Raw genomic sequence first — 15,134 nt, forward strand, 5'->3', positions numbered from 1 at the left:
GCGTTTTCATTTTTTTTTTTTTTATATTAATATTTATTACTATTTTATTTAATCTTAAAAAAAATGATGTGTAGCAGTTTTAGTTTCACCCGAAGTTATCGATAACAACACTGATACAAACTTATTTTTTGATGACAATGGTGGACGATACAAGTTTCTACAGTTTTATTCATTGCAAAAATCAAATTTTTGTCTGTGACATTTGATATCGAAGTATGAAGTAAACTTGTAGTTGCCAGTAGAATGATAAATATGTAATACCATTATGTAAGGTGTAAATGACTATTGTCTGTGTTGTCAGGAAAAGATGTGCATGCACCAGAATAAAGAGAGTCTCCTGTTTGCTGTTTCCTGTCTAGACTCGCTGCAGGCTCAGCTGATCATCATGGGTGTGATCCCAACCCTGGTCAGACTGCTGGGCGTTCATTCTCAAAACACCGCCCTCACTGAGATGTGCCTCATTGCCTTTGGCAACCTGGCAGAGCTGGGTGAGTTACCCATTCGATTCAGTCACACTACCTAACTACATATCCAGATTTTCATATATTACAATACATCAGAACATGTTGGATAAATCTTGCACGTCTCTTTTGGCTGATCCTCAAACAGAGTCCAGTAAGGAGCAGTTCGCCTCTACTAACATTGCAGAGGAGCTGGTTCGCCTCTTCCGTAAGCAGGTGGAGCACGAGAAGAAGGAGATGATCTTCGAGGTGTTGGCACCACTCGCTGAGAACGGTGAGAATCATTGTGGTCGACATTCAGTAATGATTTTTGAGCGTTTATTTCATGTTGTGTAAATGGTGTTATTTGTTCTGTTTGCATATTTTAAATACATTGCAAATAATGGGATTATTTTATTTATATATATATATATATATATATATATATATATATATATATATATATATATATATATATACGTATGTATATTATAATATTAGTGCTGTCAAATGATTAATCGTGTTTAATCACAATCAAAATAAGTTTTTGTTAACATAATATATGAGTGTGTACTGTTTGTTTGTTATGTATATATAAATAAATACAGTAACTTTTTTATATACACATATGTTTATTTTATATTACATATATAAGTATATTTAAAATATAAACATAACATATTAAATCTTAAATGTATACATGCATCTAATAGATCTACACAGTCTACACATATATTATGTTAACAAAATGTTTATTTTGGATGTGATTAATTGCGATTAATTGTTTGACAGCACTAATCTTTGTCTAAATGTTCTCACACCATTGAAAAATGTTTTTTTTTCTTGCATGAAATTTAAATAAAGCACTTTAATTATAACAAGATCTACATAAAATAAGTACAATAGCAAAATATTTATATAAAATTAAATAAAAATGAACAAATTAATAAAATGAAACGAAAACCATTTTAATACTAAAATAATACTACAGTTAGATAGATAGTTAATTGAATTTTATAAAAACTTTGAAAACTAAAATAAGATTATCCATAGTCAAGGTTGTAGTTAGACTAATGCAATTCTAATATAATAATGTAACCTTGAGTAGAATAATATAGCAAAGAATTTTATTTTTATGTATTTTGTTGGGCTTTGAAATTGATGCAAGAAACCATCAGCCGTGCTGATGAGTTCAGAATGGCCAAAAACTGAACCTGTCCTTTGGAAATACTATATAACCAGGTAAAATGAATTGTATTCATATAGTACCGCGTCCCTGTATCTGACGTGTCAATCAGCCAAGTATGGTGACCCATACTCAGAATTCGTGCTCTGCATTTAACCCATCCAAAGTGCACACACACAGCAGTGAACACACACACACACTGTGAAAACACACCCGGAGCAGTGGGCAGCCATTTATGCTGCGGTTCCCAGGGAGCAATTGGGGGTTCGATGCCTTGCTCAAGGGCACCTCAGTCGTGGTATTGCCGGCCCGAGACTCGAACCCACAACCTTAGGGTTAGGATCAAACTCTCTAACCACTAGGCCACGACTTCCCGAACAGTCATGACAGTATGTGTCCCTGTGTCACTGTAAATGTTTGTACGGAGTTTCTTTTGTCTTTGTGGTTTGAGCGAGCGCCACTTTTCATTCACCGTTGATGGATTTCTGTTCTGTAATTTCCATAATGCATAATTCCATCAAGACAGCGCAGGTTAAGCTTTCAGTTTTGTCGAGCAGCTTTTGCGTTCAGCACGAGTTGAGGGTCTGTAGTCGTGGATCAAGATTGATTATGGATATGGATGTTGGAGACCCACTGACCCGGAGACGGAGCGTTCAGCAGCTCAAAGGCTTTTCCTCCCAGCTGTGAGCGTGTTGTGTTACTTCTATAGAAAGTCAAACTCTGCCACCTGTTGTGGTTGGAAACAAGACACTTCATGAAATTAATGCATGCGTTTGCAGCTGTGTTTTGGCTCGGGAAGCTTGAGCATGAGCCAACAAGATTTCACGCTCAAATATTACATTTAAGCATCACCCGTTTACCATTTTTTTGTGCTTTCATGTAAGCTTGAACATCAAAACTGTCCGAGCCATAGAGCGCGACATCTCTCACAATGCAAAACCTTTGTTTTCAAGACTGTGGCTGTTGTCTTCAGTTGAGACGCGGCAGAGAAAGCTACAATTACACAGATGCGTGAGATTTCTCGGCTTCTTCTCTGTTTGGATAATAAGTGTTATCACTGCCATGGTTTCCCCCGAATAAGACTGTGGGGTGTGCTCACAGCTGCGGTCTGAAGGCTAATGTCTGCGAGCGCGTCTGAGGATTCGAAGCGGCTTTGAAATGTGTCCCAGAAAGAAAGCTGTGTGTAAAGACAGCGAGTGTTTGTTTAGATGGTTGTTGAATTTTAGTTGAATATTTAGTCATTTTGTGGTGTTTTTGTCATTTTTATTAGCTTAGCATTTTTGTGTACTGTATTTATTTATATATATGTATTTATCTGCATTTTAGTTCATCAAGATAAACTAAATGAAAACGTGAAATGCCAAAGCTACAATCTGAACTAAATTTTTTGTTTTCAGATTTTATTTTTATTTTAGTTAACATCTATTTCAAGTAACACATTATTTTTTATGTTTTTAGTTTTTGTTAACTAAAATAACACTGATTCTTCTAATACAAGTCTTCTTATTTTCTTAATTTAATAAAAAAAAATGTTTTAAATAAAATGATTCAATCTTAAGATTTAATAATTTTGTTGTGTTGTTCACGTCTTTATTTCCTATTGTGTTGTTTTCGAAATGTATCTATATAGTTTTTAAAATATATTTCTATTTTTAACTTCAGTACATCAAGATACAGTTAATTAAATGAAAATGTGAAATGCCAAACCAACGAATTATTTATTTTACTTTTAGGTCACATTTATTTCAAGGAACAAGTTTTATTTTTATTTTTATGGTTTTAGTTAACTAAAATAACGCTAATTCTGCTAATACAAGTTTTATTATTTTCGTAATGTTTTATTTTTTAATAAAATGATTAAATCTAAAGTTTAAATAATTTTGTTGCGTTTTTCACATTTTTATTAGCTATTGCGTTGTTTTTAAAATGTATTTGTAATTTCAGTACAAAATACTAAATGAAAATGTGAAATGTTGCTTTGGCAACTAGGTGAAATATAATGTCATTTTTTAAATTTTATTTTAATGTTAATTTTTAAATTGTTTTTGTAATTTTTTTTACTATAATAGCCCTGATTCTCTTAAAACAAGTCTTAGTATTTTGTTCCATATTTAGATGATTTCACTTGTTTTTTGTCCAAGCATGGATTTATTCTAATCAAATTAAGTTAAATCTAATCTTTTTAACAGCCATTTTTTTGCAGTGTACCATATGAGTGCAGTGTAGTATAGAATGTATAAAGAAGCTGAACCGTAAGAACTCCGGTATGTTTTGGTAAAAGCAGCGTGAGATGGAAAGCCGACAGCATCAAGAGCATGTGTGAACGCGCGGCTTTGGTTGTTAGCATTCAGCGCGCATCGCCGCCATCCCATACTGCCAGTCTCCAAGACAACGGCCTACTTAGAGCCACTCCACAGCAGTAAAGGCGAAGCTCTGCCAGTCACGAGGAGCGCAGGAAGAGCAGTTGTGTGTGTGTGAGGGATATAGAGGGGAGAGGGTGAGCTGTGCTGTACCTGAACACTGCAGGCGTTTCATAACCAGCCAAATGCGTAGCGAGACGGCCATATGTCTGCAACAGTCGGATCTCAGGGTTTTCCCTCTGGGTCGCTGTGTAATTCACTGACACTGGATGAATCGGCAATATGTGGTCAGTTGGATTGTTACCCTGCATTTTTTGGAATCATACGAATTGTGTCCCGGTGTAACGCTTGTTGCATCACTTGTCTGGATTAGTCTTGGGTCAGAGAGTTATGTAATTCAGTCTGTTATGTATTTGAAGGGGGAAGAAACATGCATTAAAAAAACGCTAGAGTTTGATCTGGGTCTTGGTTTATGGTCTGACATAGTTTTTTAGCGGCTGATGCCTTTTCTAACAAAAAGAGTTGTCAATATAAAGCTAAATAATGCAAATGAATGAATGCCAAAATCAAACCTTTTATCTTAATTTATTTTATTCATTATAAACTGAAAAAGATTATTCATTAGACTAATGCAGTGCCTTTATATAAATCGTATTATTATATGATAGCACGTAAAAAGCTATCAAACTGTACACAAAATCAATTGTAATTAGTTTTTTTTAGTTTGTTTTAATTTGATTAAACATTAAAAAAAACTGACACAGATAATATATAATTTAATGAATTCAAATAAGATCATACGTACACAAAACTACTCAAATCAAACAATATTTTAGATTATTTTATAAAAACATTGAAAACGGCCAAAGATTGTCTATAGACAAGGCTCTCGTTAACCTAATGCAATTCAGATGTATAAATAAAATCAGTTAATGGTAGCTAATAAGATTATTTCTTTAAAAATGGCAAAGATTATTGATGTATTATTTTACAAACACATTGAAAACCATAAAAGACTTTCTACAGACAAGGCTGTTCTTAGAGTAATGTAATGCTGAATATATCAATAATCTAATTTAATAATAGCAATTGAGAAAAAAAATATAATTACTAATTATATTTTTAACTAATGTAATGCTGATACATAACTAATATAATTAAATGATGGCAGATGCATACAGAAATGCTGTAATCAAGCTTTTATTTGACTTCATAAAAACACTGAATATATACGATGCTGTTGTAAGGCTTTGAAATTAATCCAAGAAACCACCGGCCAATGCTGAGGATAAGCTCAAATCGACCAATCATTGATCAGTCACAAAAATGAACGACTGTAATCAATTCAGCATTTCTCTACCTCATTTTACTTCAATCCAACAATGCAGCCTGGTTTTGTTCCAACAGGTTTTGCTTTGGTTTCTGTGGTTCGGTTACGCTTTTGTTTTTTAGTCTCGACTGTAACTCTGAGGTGCAGCACTAGGGTTTTAATATGGCTTGTGAAGTCCCTGTTAGACACGAGGGTGTCTATAATAGTCTATGTCTCTCTGTGTCAGATGTGATCAAGCTTCAGCTGGTGGATGCTGGTCTGGTGGAGTGTCTGCTGGAGGTCGTGGCTCAGACGGTGGACAGCGACAGGGACGAGGACGTGGCTCAGCTCAAGACGGCTTCAGACCTCATGGTCCTTCTGCTGTTGGGAGGTACAGGACCTAACCTCTGACAGAACTCAAACAAATCTTAAATAAAGGCCTTGAAAGAACAGATATAGGTGCATGCAACAATAATGCCCCCTCTGTGTGAATAAAGCAAACAGGGTTCTTATAAAACATAATGACATAATCTCAAGCTATGACTCACGGTGCGTTTAATTAATGAAGTGTGCTATTCCCGTTCATTCAGTTTTCCAGCAGTTATATAAGCTTATTACTAGCTAAATAGGGATGCACCTCCTTTTACCTTGAGAAGGTAAGGCTGAAGTGAAGCGAGGCTTCTCTGGCTGATGTGTATTACACTTCATCAATGTTAAACGCTAGCTGAAAGAGTTGTGGGGCATTAAAATGACTCACCAGTGCTGCATTTATTTGATCCAAAGTGCAGTAAATACAGTAATATTATTCCAATTTAAAATGACTGGTTTATATTTTGATATATTTTAAAATGTAATTTATTTCTTTGATGCAATGCTGAATTTTCAGCATCATTATTCCAGTCTTCAGTGTCACATGATTCTTCAGAAATCATTCTAATGTGCTGATTTGATGCTAAAGAGTTTTGCACCGTAATATTTTTGTGGAAACTGTTGCAAGTTTTTTTCTTTGATAAATAAAGTTCGAAAGAACAGAATAAAAAAATATAATTTGCATTATAAATATCTTTACTCTCCCTTGTAATCAAATGAATCCACCCTTGCTGAATAAAAGTATTAATGTCTTTCATAAACGAAAATAAACAATTATCATGATAAACTACATTGATCAGTCGTTTATATTGCTTCATTACAAACATGATAATCATCTACTTTGTAGTCTGCCTGCTTTTCATTTGAAAGAAGGGCGCTTTCTGGTTCCCATTCAATACCACATGTATTAGTAATAATGCTTTAAAAAGACATCAAAATAAAAAAATGGCTTTACAAGATTTTCACCCTCCATTTTCTCTGAATCTGAGCATAGTTGAACTGATTTCTGAAGATCATAGTCTAAGAAGCCCGATTTCACTCGTAACTCAAAAGGTGACAGAATGTGTAGTTGATGCATTTTGCCTTTTGTAGATTGGCATAAGATCAGTGCACTTTCTGCTGAATACACCAGCCTTGCTGGTTCATTGAATAGTTTTACCTGGTTCTGGTTTGGTTTCTAATATAGCTCTAGTTATCTTTATAGTTATTGCTCTTAGTGTGAACGGCCTTATAATATCGCTCACATTAATGTTTCTGTGTTGTGTCTGTGTCTGTATCTGTTTTCCTGTAGATGAGTCGATGCAGAAGCTGTTTGAGGGGGGTAAAGGCAGCGTGTTTCAGAGGGTCCTCTCATGGGTGCCCTCCAACAACCACCAGCTCCAGCTAGCAGGAGCGCTCGCCATCGCTAACTTTGCCCGCAATGGTAAGACATCAGCAGTGTTGGGGAAAATTACTTTTAAAAGTAATGCATTATAATATTGTGTTACTTTTTCTCATCTGAGCTGGGCTTGCTTGTTTGTTTTTAATATATTTGGCAAATGTAAAAGTGGAATGAATAAGCCTCAGGCTGAAGAAAATGTAAATTCAGGTCTGTACAGTAGAAAGCACAGCTCAAACAAATCTTTCAGCTGTGCTGCTGCTATTCTGGATTACATGAAGAATAGGACGCAAGAGAAAAAAGTTCAACAAATGTTATGTTTATCTAAAGTTATTTTTATTTATTGGTATGGTCGAATCGGATCATCGAAGGTCAGCAACAAATAAAATGGGATTAAATACATTAAAGGATATTTGTGCTATTTAACATATTTCATTATTGCAGGTTTGCATCCTATTCGGAGTTTGCATTTCACTGTTTTTATTCGTTTTGAGGAAAACCTAATCTGTTTTTCTAGAGTAATCATGTTCACACAGTGCACTAACTCCTAATTTCTCTCAACATGGACACCAGAGAGCTGTCAGTCAATAAATAAAAAAAAGTCATCTGATTACGTAATTCGCATTACTTGTAATGAGTTACCCCCAACACTAGACATCAGTCCTGCGACTGCAAGATCATGACGATCACTGTGTTGAGAGTGTAAATAAGTGCTGTTTCGTCTACAGATGGGAACTGCATCCACATGGTAGACACTGGTATCGTACAGAAGCTTCTCGAGCTGTTGGACAGGCATGTTGAAGAGGGGAACGTGACGGTGCAGCACGCCGCCCTCAGCGCTCTGAGGAACCTCGCCATCCCGGGTCAGTCTCAACCGTTGAATGATTCACTCACCTGTGCAGGAGTGTCTTAAAACTAAATCTGCTCCATCTTCTTCTCTCTTTTCTAGTGGTCAACAAATCTAAGATGCTCTTGGCTGGTGTGTCGGATGTAGTGCTGAAGTTCCTCAAATCTGAGATGCCGCCGGTCCAGTTCAAGCTTCTGGGAACATTACGGATGCTCATCGACACTCAGGGTATTTATTAACAGCAAACATTTCAGAAGACAAAATCACGGTCTATGTACAGATAGCCACGTCCCCAGAATCGTGCCATTGGTTGAGCTGGTGTTGCTGTGCTGGACTGGTTGTGATGCTCAAACTAAATTGTGCATTAAAATAAAACACCAATAATGTTAAATATATATAAATAAATGAAAAAAAAATAAAAACTAATAAATGCATGGCCAGATGCTTGAAAATCTCTTTCACATATTAAAGGGGTCATGAACTGCCTTTTTAAATTATTTTGTACTGTTCCCTAAGGTCCACTTATAATGTTATCGAAATTTTTACATCAAAAAACATAATTTAGAAGTAAAGGCCCATTCACATCAAGAACGATCACTATAAAAATAACAATATTAGTGTCCACACCAGAGGACGAAATCGTCTGTTAATTCCAAGCATACGCTTGTCTCCTGCTTTAAATTCTCGAGCAGGATTGATTCTAATTGGCTGTCAATGTTTTTATCATTCATCATCTGGAGAAAATGATTCTAATAGTGATTCCGATGATATAGTTTCTCTGTCTTTATTGTTATAGCTGTGGTGTGGACTCTGCCATTGTTTAATATTTAGAAAGACTTTTAGAACAATATCTTTCTAAACAGGCAGTGATGTATAATCAGTGGGCGGAGCTAAACAGGCAGTGGTGTAGAATCAGTGGGCGGAGCTAAACAGGCAGTGATGTATAATCAGTGGGCGGAGCTAAACAGGCAGTGATGTATAATCAGTGGGCGGAGCTAAACAGGCAGTGATGTATAATCAGTGGGCGGAGCTAAACAGGCAGTGATGTATAATCAGTGGGCGGAGCTAAACAGGCAGTGGTGTAGAATCAGTGGGCGGAGCTAAACAGGCAGTGGTGTAGAATCAGCGGGCGGAGCTAAATAGGCAGTGATGTAGAAGCAGGGGTTGATGATCTGCGGAGACGGGGTTTATCCACACATTTATGTCATAAAGTGGCACATTTTGGAAGATTGGCTTCAGTATAAGCTGTTGATAGACTAATAAATAAGGGAATTTAGATTTCTCAGTTCATAACCCCTTTAATATGTATCCTTTTGAAACAGTAAGTTGGGACAGGGAATCAAAGGGCTTACTGCAAGTGAATGTTATTTGGTAATGTTATTGTTAACTAAAAACTACTAAAATAATTGTTAATTGAAAAAAGCTGAAATAAAATATTTAAACTTTGCATTATTTATATTTTATATGATTTTTATACACTGCAGACATGGGCTCTGCCCCGGACGAATTTGCATTGTCTTTCATTGGCAATGGCCCAGCTGTGTTAGCTCTCAGTGACAGCTTGGGTTTAAAATGAATAATCCTGGGTGAATATAACTTGAGCTGTATCGACAGAATCTGAGACATGCTGCCAGTTACCACAGAAAATATCTCCCATCCGTCTCTCAGTCTGAAAACAGTGTCCATCCATCCATCCATCTTCTACCGCTTATCCGGGGCCGGGTCGCGGGGGCAGCAGTCTAAGCAGAGAACCCCAGACTTCCCTCTCCCTAGACACTTCCTCCAGCTCTTCTGGGGGGACACCGAGGCGTTCCCAGGCCAGCCGGGAGACATAGTCTCTCCAGCGTGTCCTAGGTCTCCCCCGGGGTCTCCTCCCAGTGGGACGCGCCCGGAACACCTTCCCGGGAAGGCGTCCAGGAGGCATCCGGAACAGATGCCCGAGCCACCTCAGCTGACCCCTCTCGATGTGGAGGAGCAGCGGCTCTACTCTGAGCTCCTCCCGGGTGACTGAGCTTCTCACCCTATCTCTAAGGGATCGCCCAGCCACCCTGCGGAGAAAGCACATTTCGGCCGCCTGTATCCGGGATCTTGTCCTTTCGGTCATGACCCAAAGCTCATGACCATAGGTGAGAGTAGGAACGTAGATTGACCGGTAAATCGAGAGCTTCGCCTTGCGGCTCAGCTCTTTCTTCACCATGACAGACCGGTACATCGACCGCATTACTGCAGAAGCTGTACCGATCCGTCTGTCGATCTCCCGTTCCTTCCTTCCCTCACTCGTGAACAAGACCCCAAGATATTTAAACTCCTCCACTTGAGGCAGGAACTCTCCACCAACCTGAAGTGGGCAAGCCACCCTTTTCCGACTGAGGACCATGGCCTCGGATTTGGAGGTGCTGATTCTCATCCCAGCTGCTTCACACTCGGCTGCAAACCGTCCCAGTGCATGGTGAAGGTCCTGGCTTGATGAGGCCAACACGACAACATCATCCGCAAAGAGCAGAGACGAAATCGTGTTGTCACCAAACCTGACCCCCTCCGGCCCCTGGCTGCGCCTAGAAATTCTGTCCATAAAAATCATGAACAGAACCGACGACAAAGGGCAGCCCTGCCGGAGTCCAACACGCACCGGGAACAAGTCTGACTTACGGCTGGCAATACGAACCAAGCTCCTGCTCCGGTCGTACAGGGACCGGATAGCCCTTAGCAAAGGGCCCCGGACCCCATACTCCCGGAGCACCCTCCACAAGCCGCCGCGAGGGACACAGTCGAATGCCTTCTCCAAATCCACAAAGCACATGTGGACTGGTTGGGCAAACTCCCATGAACCCTCCAGCACCCTGTAGAGGGTATAGAGCTGGTCCAGTGTTCCATGGCCTGGACGAAAACCACACTGTTCCTCCTGAATCCGAGGTTCTACTATCGGCCGGATTCTCCTCTCCAGTACCCTGGCATAGACTTTCCCAGGGAGGCTGAGAAGTGTGATCCCCCTGTAGTTGGAACACACCCTCCGGTCCCCCTTCTTAAAAAGAGGGACCACCACCCCGGTCTGCCATCCCAGAGGCACCGTCCCCGACTGCCACGCGATGCTGCAGAGGCGTGTCAGCCAAGACAGCCCCACAACATCCAGAGACTTGAGGTACTCAGGGCGGATCTCATCCACCCCCGGTGCCTTGCCACCGAGGAGTTTCTTGACTACCTCGGTGACTTCAGCTTGGGTGATGGACGAGTCCACATCTGAGCCCTCAGCCTCTGCTTCCTCAATGGAAGACGTGACAGTGGGATTTAGGAGATCCTCGAAGTATTCCTTCCACCGTCCAACGACATCCCCAGTTGAGGTCAACAGCTCCCCACCTCTACTGTAAACAGCGTTGGTAGGGCACTGCTTCCCTCTCCTGAGGCGCCGGACGGTTTGCCAGAATCTCTTCGAGGCTGACCGATAGTCCTTCTCCATGGCCTCACCGAACTCCTCCCAGGCCCGAGTTTTTGCCTCCACAACCACCCGGGCTGTAGTCCGCTTGGCCTGCCGGTACCTGTCAGCTGCCTCTGGAGTCCCACAAGCCAACCAGGCCCAATAGGACTCCTTCTTCAGCTTGACGGCATCCCTTACTTCCGGTGTCCACCACCGGGTTCGGGGATTGCCGCCTCGACAGGCACCGGAAACCTTACGGCCACAGCTCCGAGCGGCCGCTTCGACAATAGAGGTGGAGAACATGGTCCACTCGGACTCAATATCTCCAGCCTCCCTCGGGATCCGGTCGAAGCTCTGCCGGAGATGGGAGTTGAAGATCTCTCTGACAGGAGACTCGGCCAAACGTTCCCAGCAGACCCTCACAGTACGTTTGGGTCTGCCGAGTCTGTCCAGCTTCCTCCCCCCGCCATCGGATCCAACTCACCACCAGGTGGTGATCGGTTGAAAGCTCCGCCCCTCTCTTCACCCGAGTGTCCAAGACATACGGCCGGAGGTCGGATGAAACGACCACAAAGTCGATCATCGACCTACGGCCTAGGGTGTCCTGGCGCCACGTGTTCTGATGGACACCCTTATGCTTGAACATGGTGTTCGTTATGGACAAGCTGTAACTAGCACAGAAAACAGTGTGTACAACATTAAACACGTAGCAGAAATATGCATCTTTCATAATGTATTGAAAAGCACTTCCTACGAGCTTTCACATTTTGGGGGGGGTTGTGCCATTTTTCAGATTTAAAAAAGTTTGAATTTGAAGAGTTCCTGTAGCTCAATTGGTAGAGCATTGCAAGGTTGGGGGTTCGATTCCCTGGGAACACATGATAGGGAAAAATTGATAGCCTGAATGCACTGTAAGTCGCTTTGGATAAAAGTGTCTGCTAAATGCATAAATTTAATTTAATTTAAATAAAATTATGAAATTAATTATTTTTGTTTAATAATATTAAACAAAACGATTACACGTACTGTAATATTCAAATATTACAGTATTTAAAAATAGAAAAAAATAATATAAATGAACAAATGTGTCGATTATGTTTAGTACTGTGTGTGTGTGTGTGTGTGTTGCAGCTGACGCAGCAGAGCAGCTGGGCACAAATGCAAAGCTGGTGGAGCGTTTGGTGGAGTGGTGTGAAGCGAAAGACCACGCTGGTGTGATGGGAGAGTCCAACCGCCTGCTGTCCGCTCTCATCAGACACAGCAAGTCAAAGGTCTCTTCATTCTCTCTCATTCAGGGCCTTATGATTTCTGTTATGCTGATGAAACGAACAGAATGGTGGAATCCAGTCATAAAAATGGAATTTACTGTAAAACGATAGGAGTAAAAATAAATAAATAAAAAAAGGTCAGTGCACATCAAATTGCAATATGGACTAGTGTCTGTGAATATTAAACCGCAAAAAGACCATTTAAATATGAATCCTGTAGGGGTGCACGATAAAATATCGGCCGATAATTAATGTGCATCTTGTCAGTAAAGCCAGATTTTTTTTTGTCATTTTCAGCATGGATTTGCGCTGCTTGTCAGTTAACAACGGCTCTGTGCAGTAACCGCTGCTTTATGTAAAATCACGCACCTGCTGGAATTTACCGCTAATTAGATAACCGGCTTCACTGATAAGATGTGCATTCATTATCGGCCGATATTTATCGTGCACCCCTAGAATCCTGCATTCTGCGGTGAGGAATTTACTGTTTGATTCTTTTTTTTTTTTTAATCTACCGTCAACATACCGAATACACACAGATACAAAGAAATGTTTGTTTTAACTCAAAAATTGTGTCAGACATATATTACTATTGTACAGTAGAATAATCATTGCAATCATAATAATGAAACTATTATTAAAATGTCATTTTTAAGGAATGATCTCACAGTTTTTCATCCATGTTTTAATTTTAATTTGATTTAAAATATAAATTCAAGTAATGTTTTATGCCTTCATTTGATTTGATTAATAAAGTAAGTTGTTTTTGTGATTTATAAAAATTTCGTTTAACCATCAAAATGGAATCCAGAAAAATCAAAACGGGGAAAACTGAATTTTGTCAAATAAATAAATAAAATGGAATTTGAGAAATAAATAAAATGTATTTCATAGGATCACATTTTTTACTTTTGTTAAACTTTTGATAAATTGTTCTTAAAATTGTATAAATTGAAATGCTTTTTGATTACTAAAATTTAATTTAACCGTTAAAACGGAGTTCAGAAAAATTCCAATGGAAAAAAAAATGATATCCAGAAAAAAAAAACAGAGTTTGGAAAAATAAAACAGATTTTATAGGGCCCTGCTCATTTCAGTGATGCTTTAGTGATGGTGCAGCACTTTGACTACACATGCATCATCTCACATGTCATAACCAGGAAGGACACGACTAAGCAGCAACCACAAATCCCATCCTTACCAAGTAATGCCAACCAGACACAATACTTGGTTTCGACAAAATGTCTAGCATGTCTGTTCTGGTGTAGAAACTATTTTTCACTGTTGAGGAACATGCAACATGTTGAAGTAAACAAGAAATTTTAAAGTAGAATGAGTATTTTCTAGTTAAATGTACTACAGTCATTTTTTTTTCACTGCATGTTCTGATTGTATTGTATCTGGTTGTATTGTTTCGTGCTGTGGAGGACTTCTTTTATTGCAGCTGATTTTTCCGTCACACATTCACATGCTCTGGAAGATGCTGACTGCTTTTGTCTTTCTGAATAGGATGTGGTCCGAACAGTTATACAAGGTGGAGGTGTCAAGCACTTGGTAACAATGGCGACAAGTGAACACATGATCATGCAGAATGAAGCGCTGGTGGCCTTGGGTCTCATAGCGGCACTAAATCTGGGTAAAAATCTAAGATTACTGTGTGTTAATGTGAATTCAAGTAAACTCTGACACTTTTTGCCATTTGAGATAACAGGGGAAAAAAATCACCCAACGATCCTGAATTAATTCTACATATATCTTTAATATGATGCTGATAGACCTGAATTGAAGTAAATAATTATTTATATACGTTTATAGTATTTATTCAGATTTTAAATTAGCTTTTATTCTGTATATTTTCATTATATAGTCATTTTGTTATGTGCTTTTTCATTTTTCTATTTTCTTTTGTGTATTTTATTTCCTTATTTCTTTTTAGTTTTAGTATTATTAGTACTTCAGCTTAAACTTATTTCAGTAAGCTACCTGAGGCAACATTTTGTCATCAAGTTTTTAAGTTTAGTTAACCTAATATTTATCAATTATATATTTTTTAGCTTTATTTCAGTTAGTGAAAATAATTGATAATTTTTTTTATTAGTTTTAGTTTTAGTTAACCATAGTATCACTGGTAAACATTTGTCTTTGAAATGAATGGCAAAAAGAGTTCAGCATCATTTAAGCCTTCAGTGACATTACTTTTACATTTATGAATTTAGCAGAGACTTTTTTTCCAAAGCATGTTGCAAAAGAGAAACAAAACCAATTCATCAGAGCCAACAATACTCAGAATACACAATGCCACGTTTTTAAACAACTAAATTAGAGAAGATTAGGTGTGTGTGTATAAGTGCATTGGTTAAAGCTGTTCAGTCACTTCATGGTTTTGATTTCAGATTGCGCAGAGGAGGACTTTGTCGCCTCTAATCTGGTGCAGGTTCTACACAAACTACTGAAAGAGGAGCACAGTGCACCGGAGATCAAATACAACTCCATGATTCTCATCTGCTCCATCATGGGATCAGGTGAGTCGGGAGATCACACAAACAAACGACTCAACACATTCAC

At 38.9% G+C, this 15,134-nt stretch overlaps 1 protein-coding gene across 2 annotated transcripts in view; it reads left to right on the forward strand.

The window, feature by feature from the left end:
* The window catches only part of rap1gds1 (RAP1, GTP-GDP dissociation stimulator 1), a 41,193-nt gene that overhangs the window by 24,594 nt on the left and 1,465 nt on the right, over nucleotides 1-15,134 (forward strand). For both annotated transcript variants that reach the window (XM_059517864.1, XM_059517874.1), the window contains 9 exons: nucleotides 360-488; nucleotides 610-735; nucleotides 5,543-5,686; nucleotides 6,956-7,087; nucleotides 7,771-7,905; nucleotides 7,992-8,117; nucleotides 12,433-12,572; nucleotides 14,079-14,205; nucleotides 14,963-15,091. In XM_059517864.1, the coding sequence (XP_059373847.1) occupies nucleotides 360-488; nucleotides 610-735; nucleotides 5,543-5,686; nucleotides 6,956-7,087; nucleotides 7,771-7,905; nucleotides 7,992-8,117; nucleotides 12,433-12,572; nucleotides 14,079-14,205; nucleotides 14,963-15,091 (1,188 nt within the window). The remainder of the gene's footprint in view (nucleotides 1-359; nucleotides 489-609; nucleotides 736-5,542; nucleotides 5,687-6,955; nucleotides 7,088-7,770; nucleotides 7,906-7,991; nucleotides 8,118-12,432; nucleotides 12,573-14,078; nucleotides 14,206-14,962; nucleotides 15,092-15,134) is intronic.

This window comes from Carassius carassius, chromosome 2 (genome assembly GCF_963082965.1).
Source record: "Carassius carassius chromosome 2, fCarCar2.1, whole genome shotgun sequence".
Classification (NCBI taxonomy): domain Eukaryota; kingdom Metazoa; phylum Chordata; class Actinopteri; order Cypriniformes; family Cyprinidae; genus Carassius; species Carassius carassius.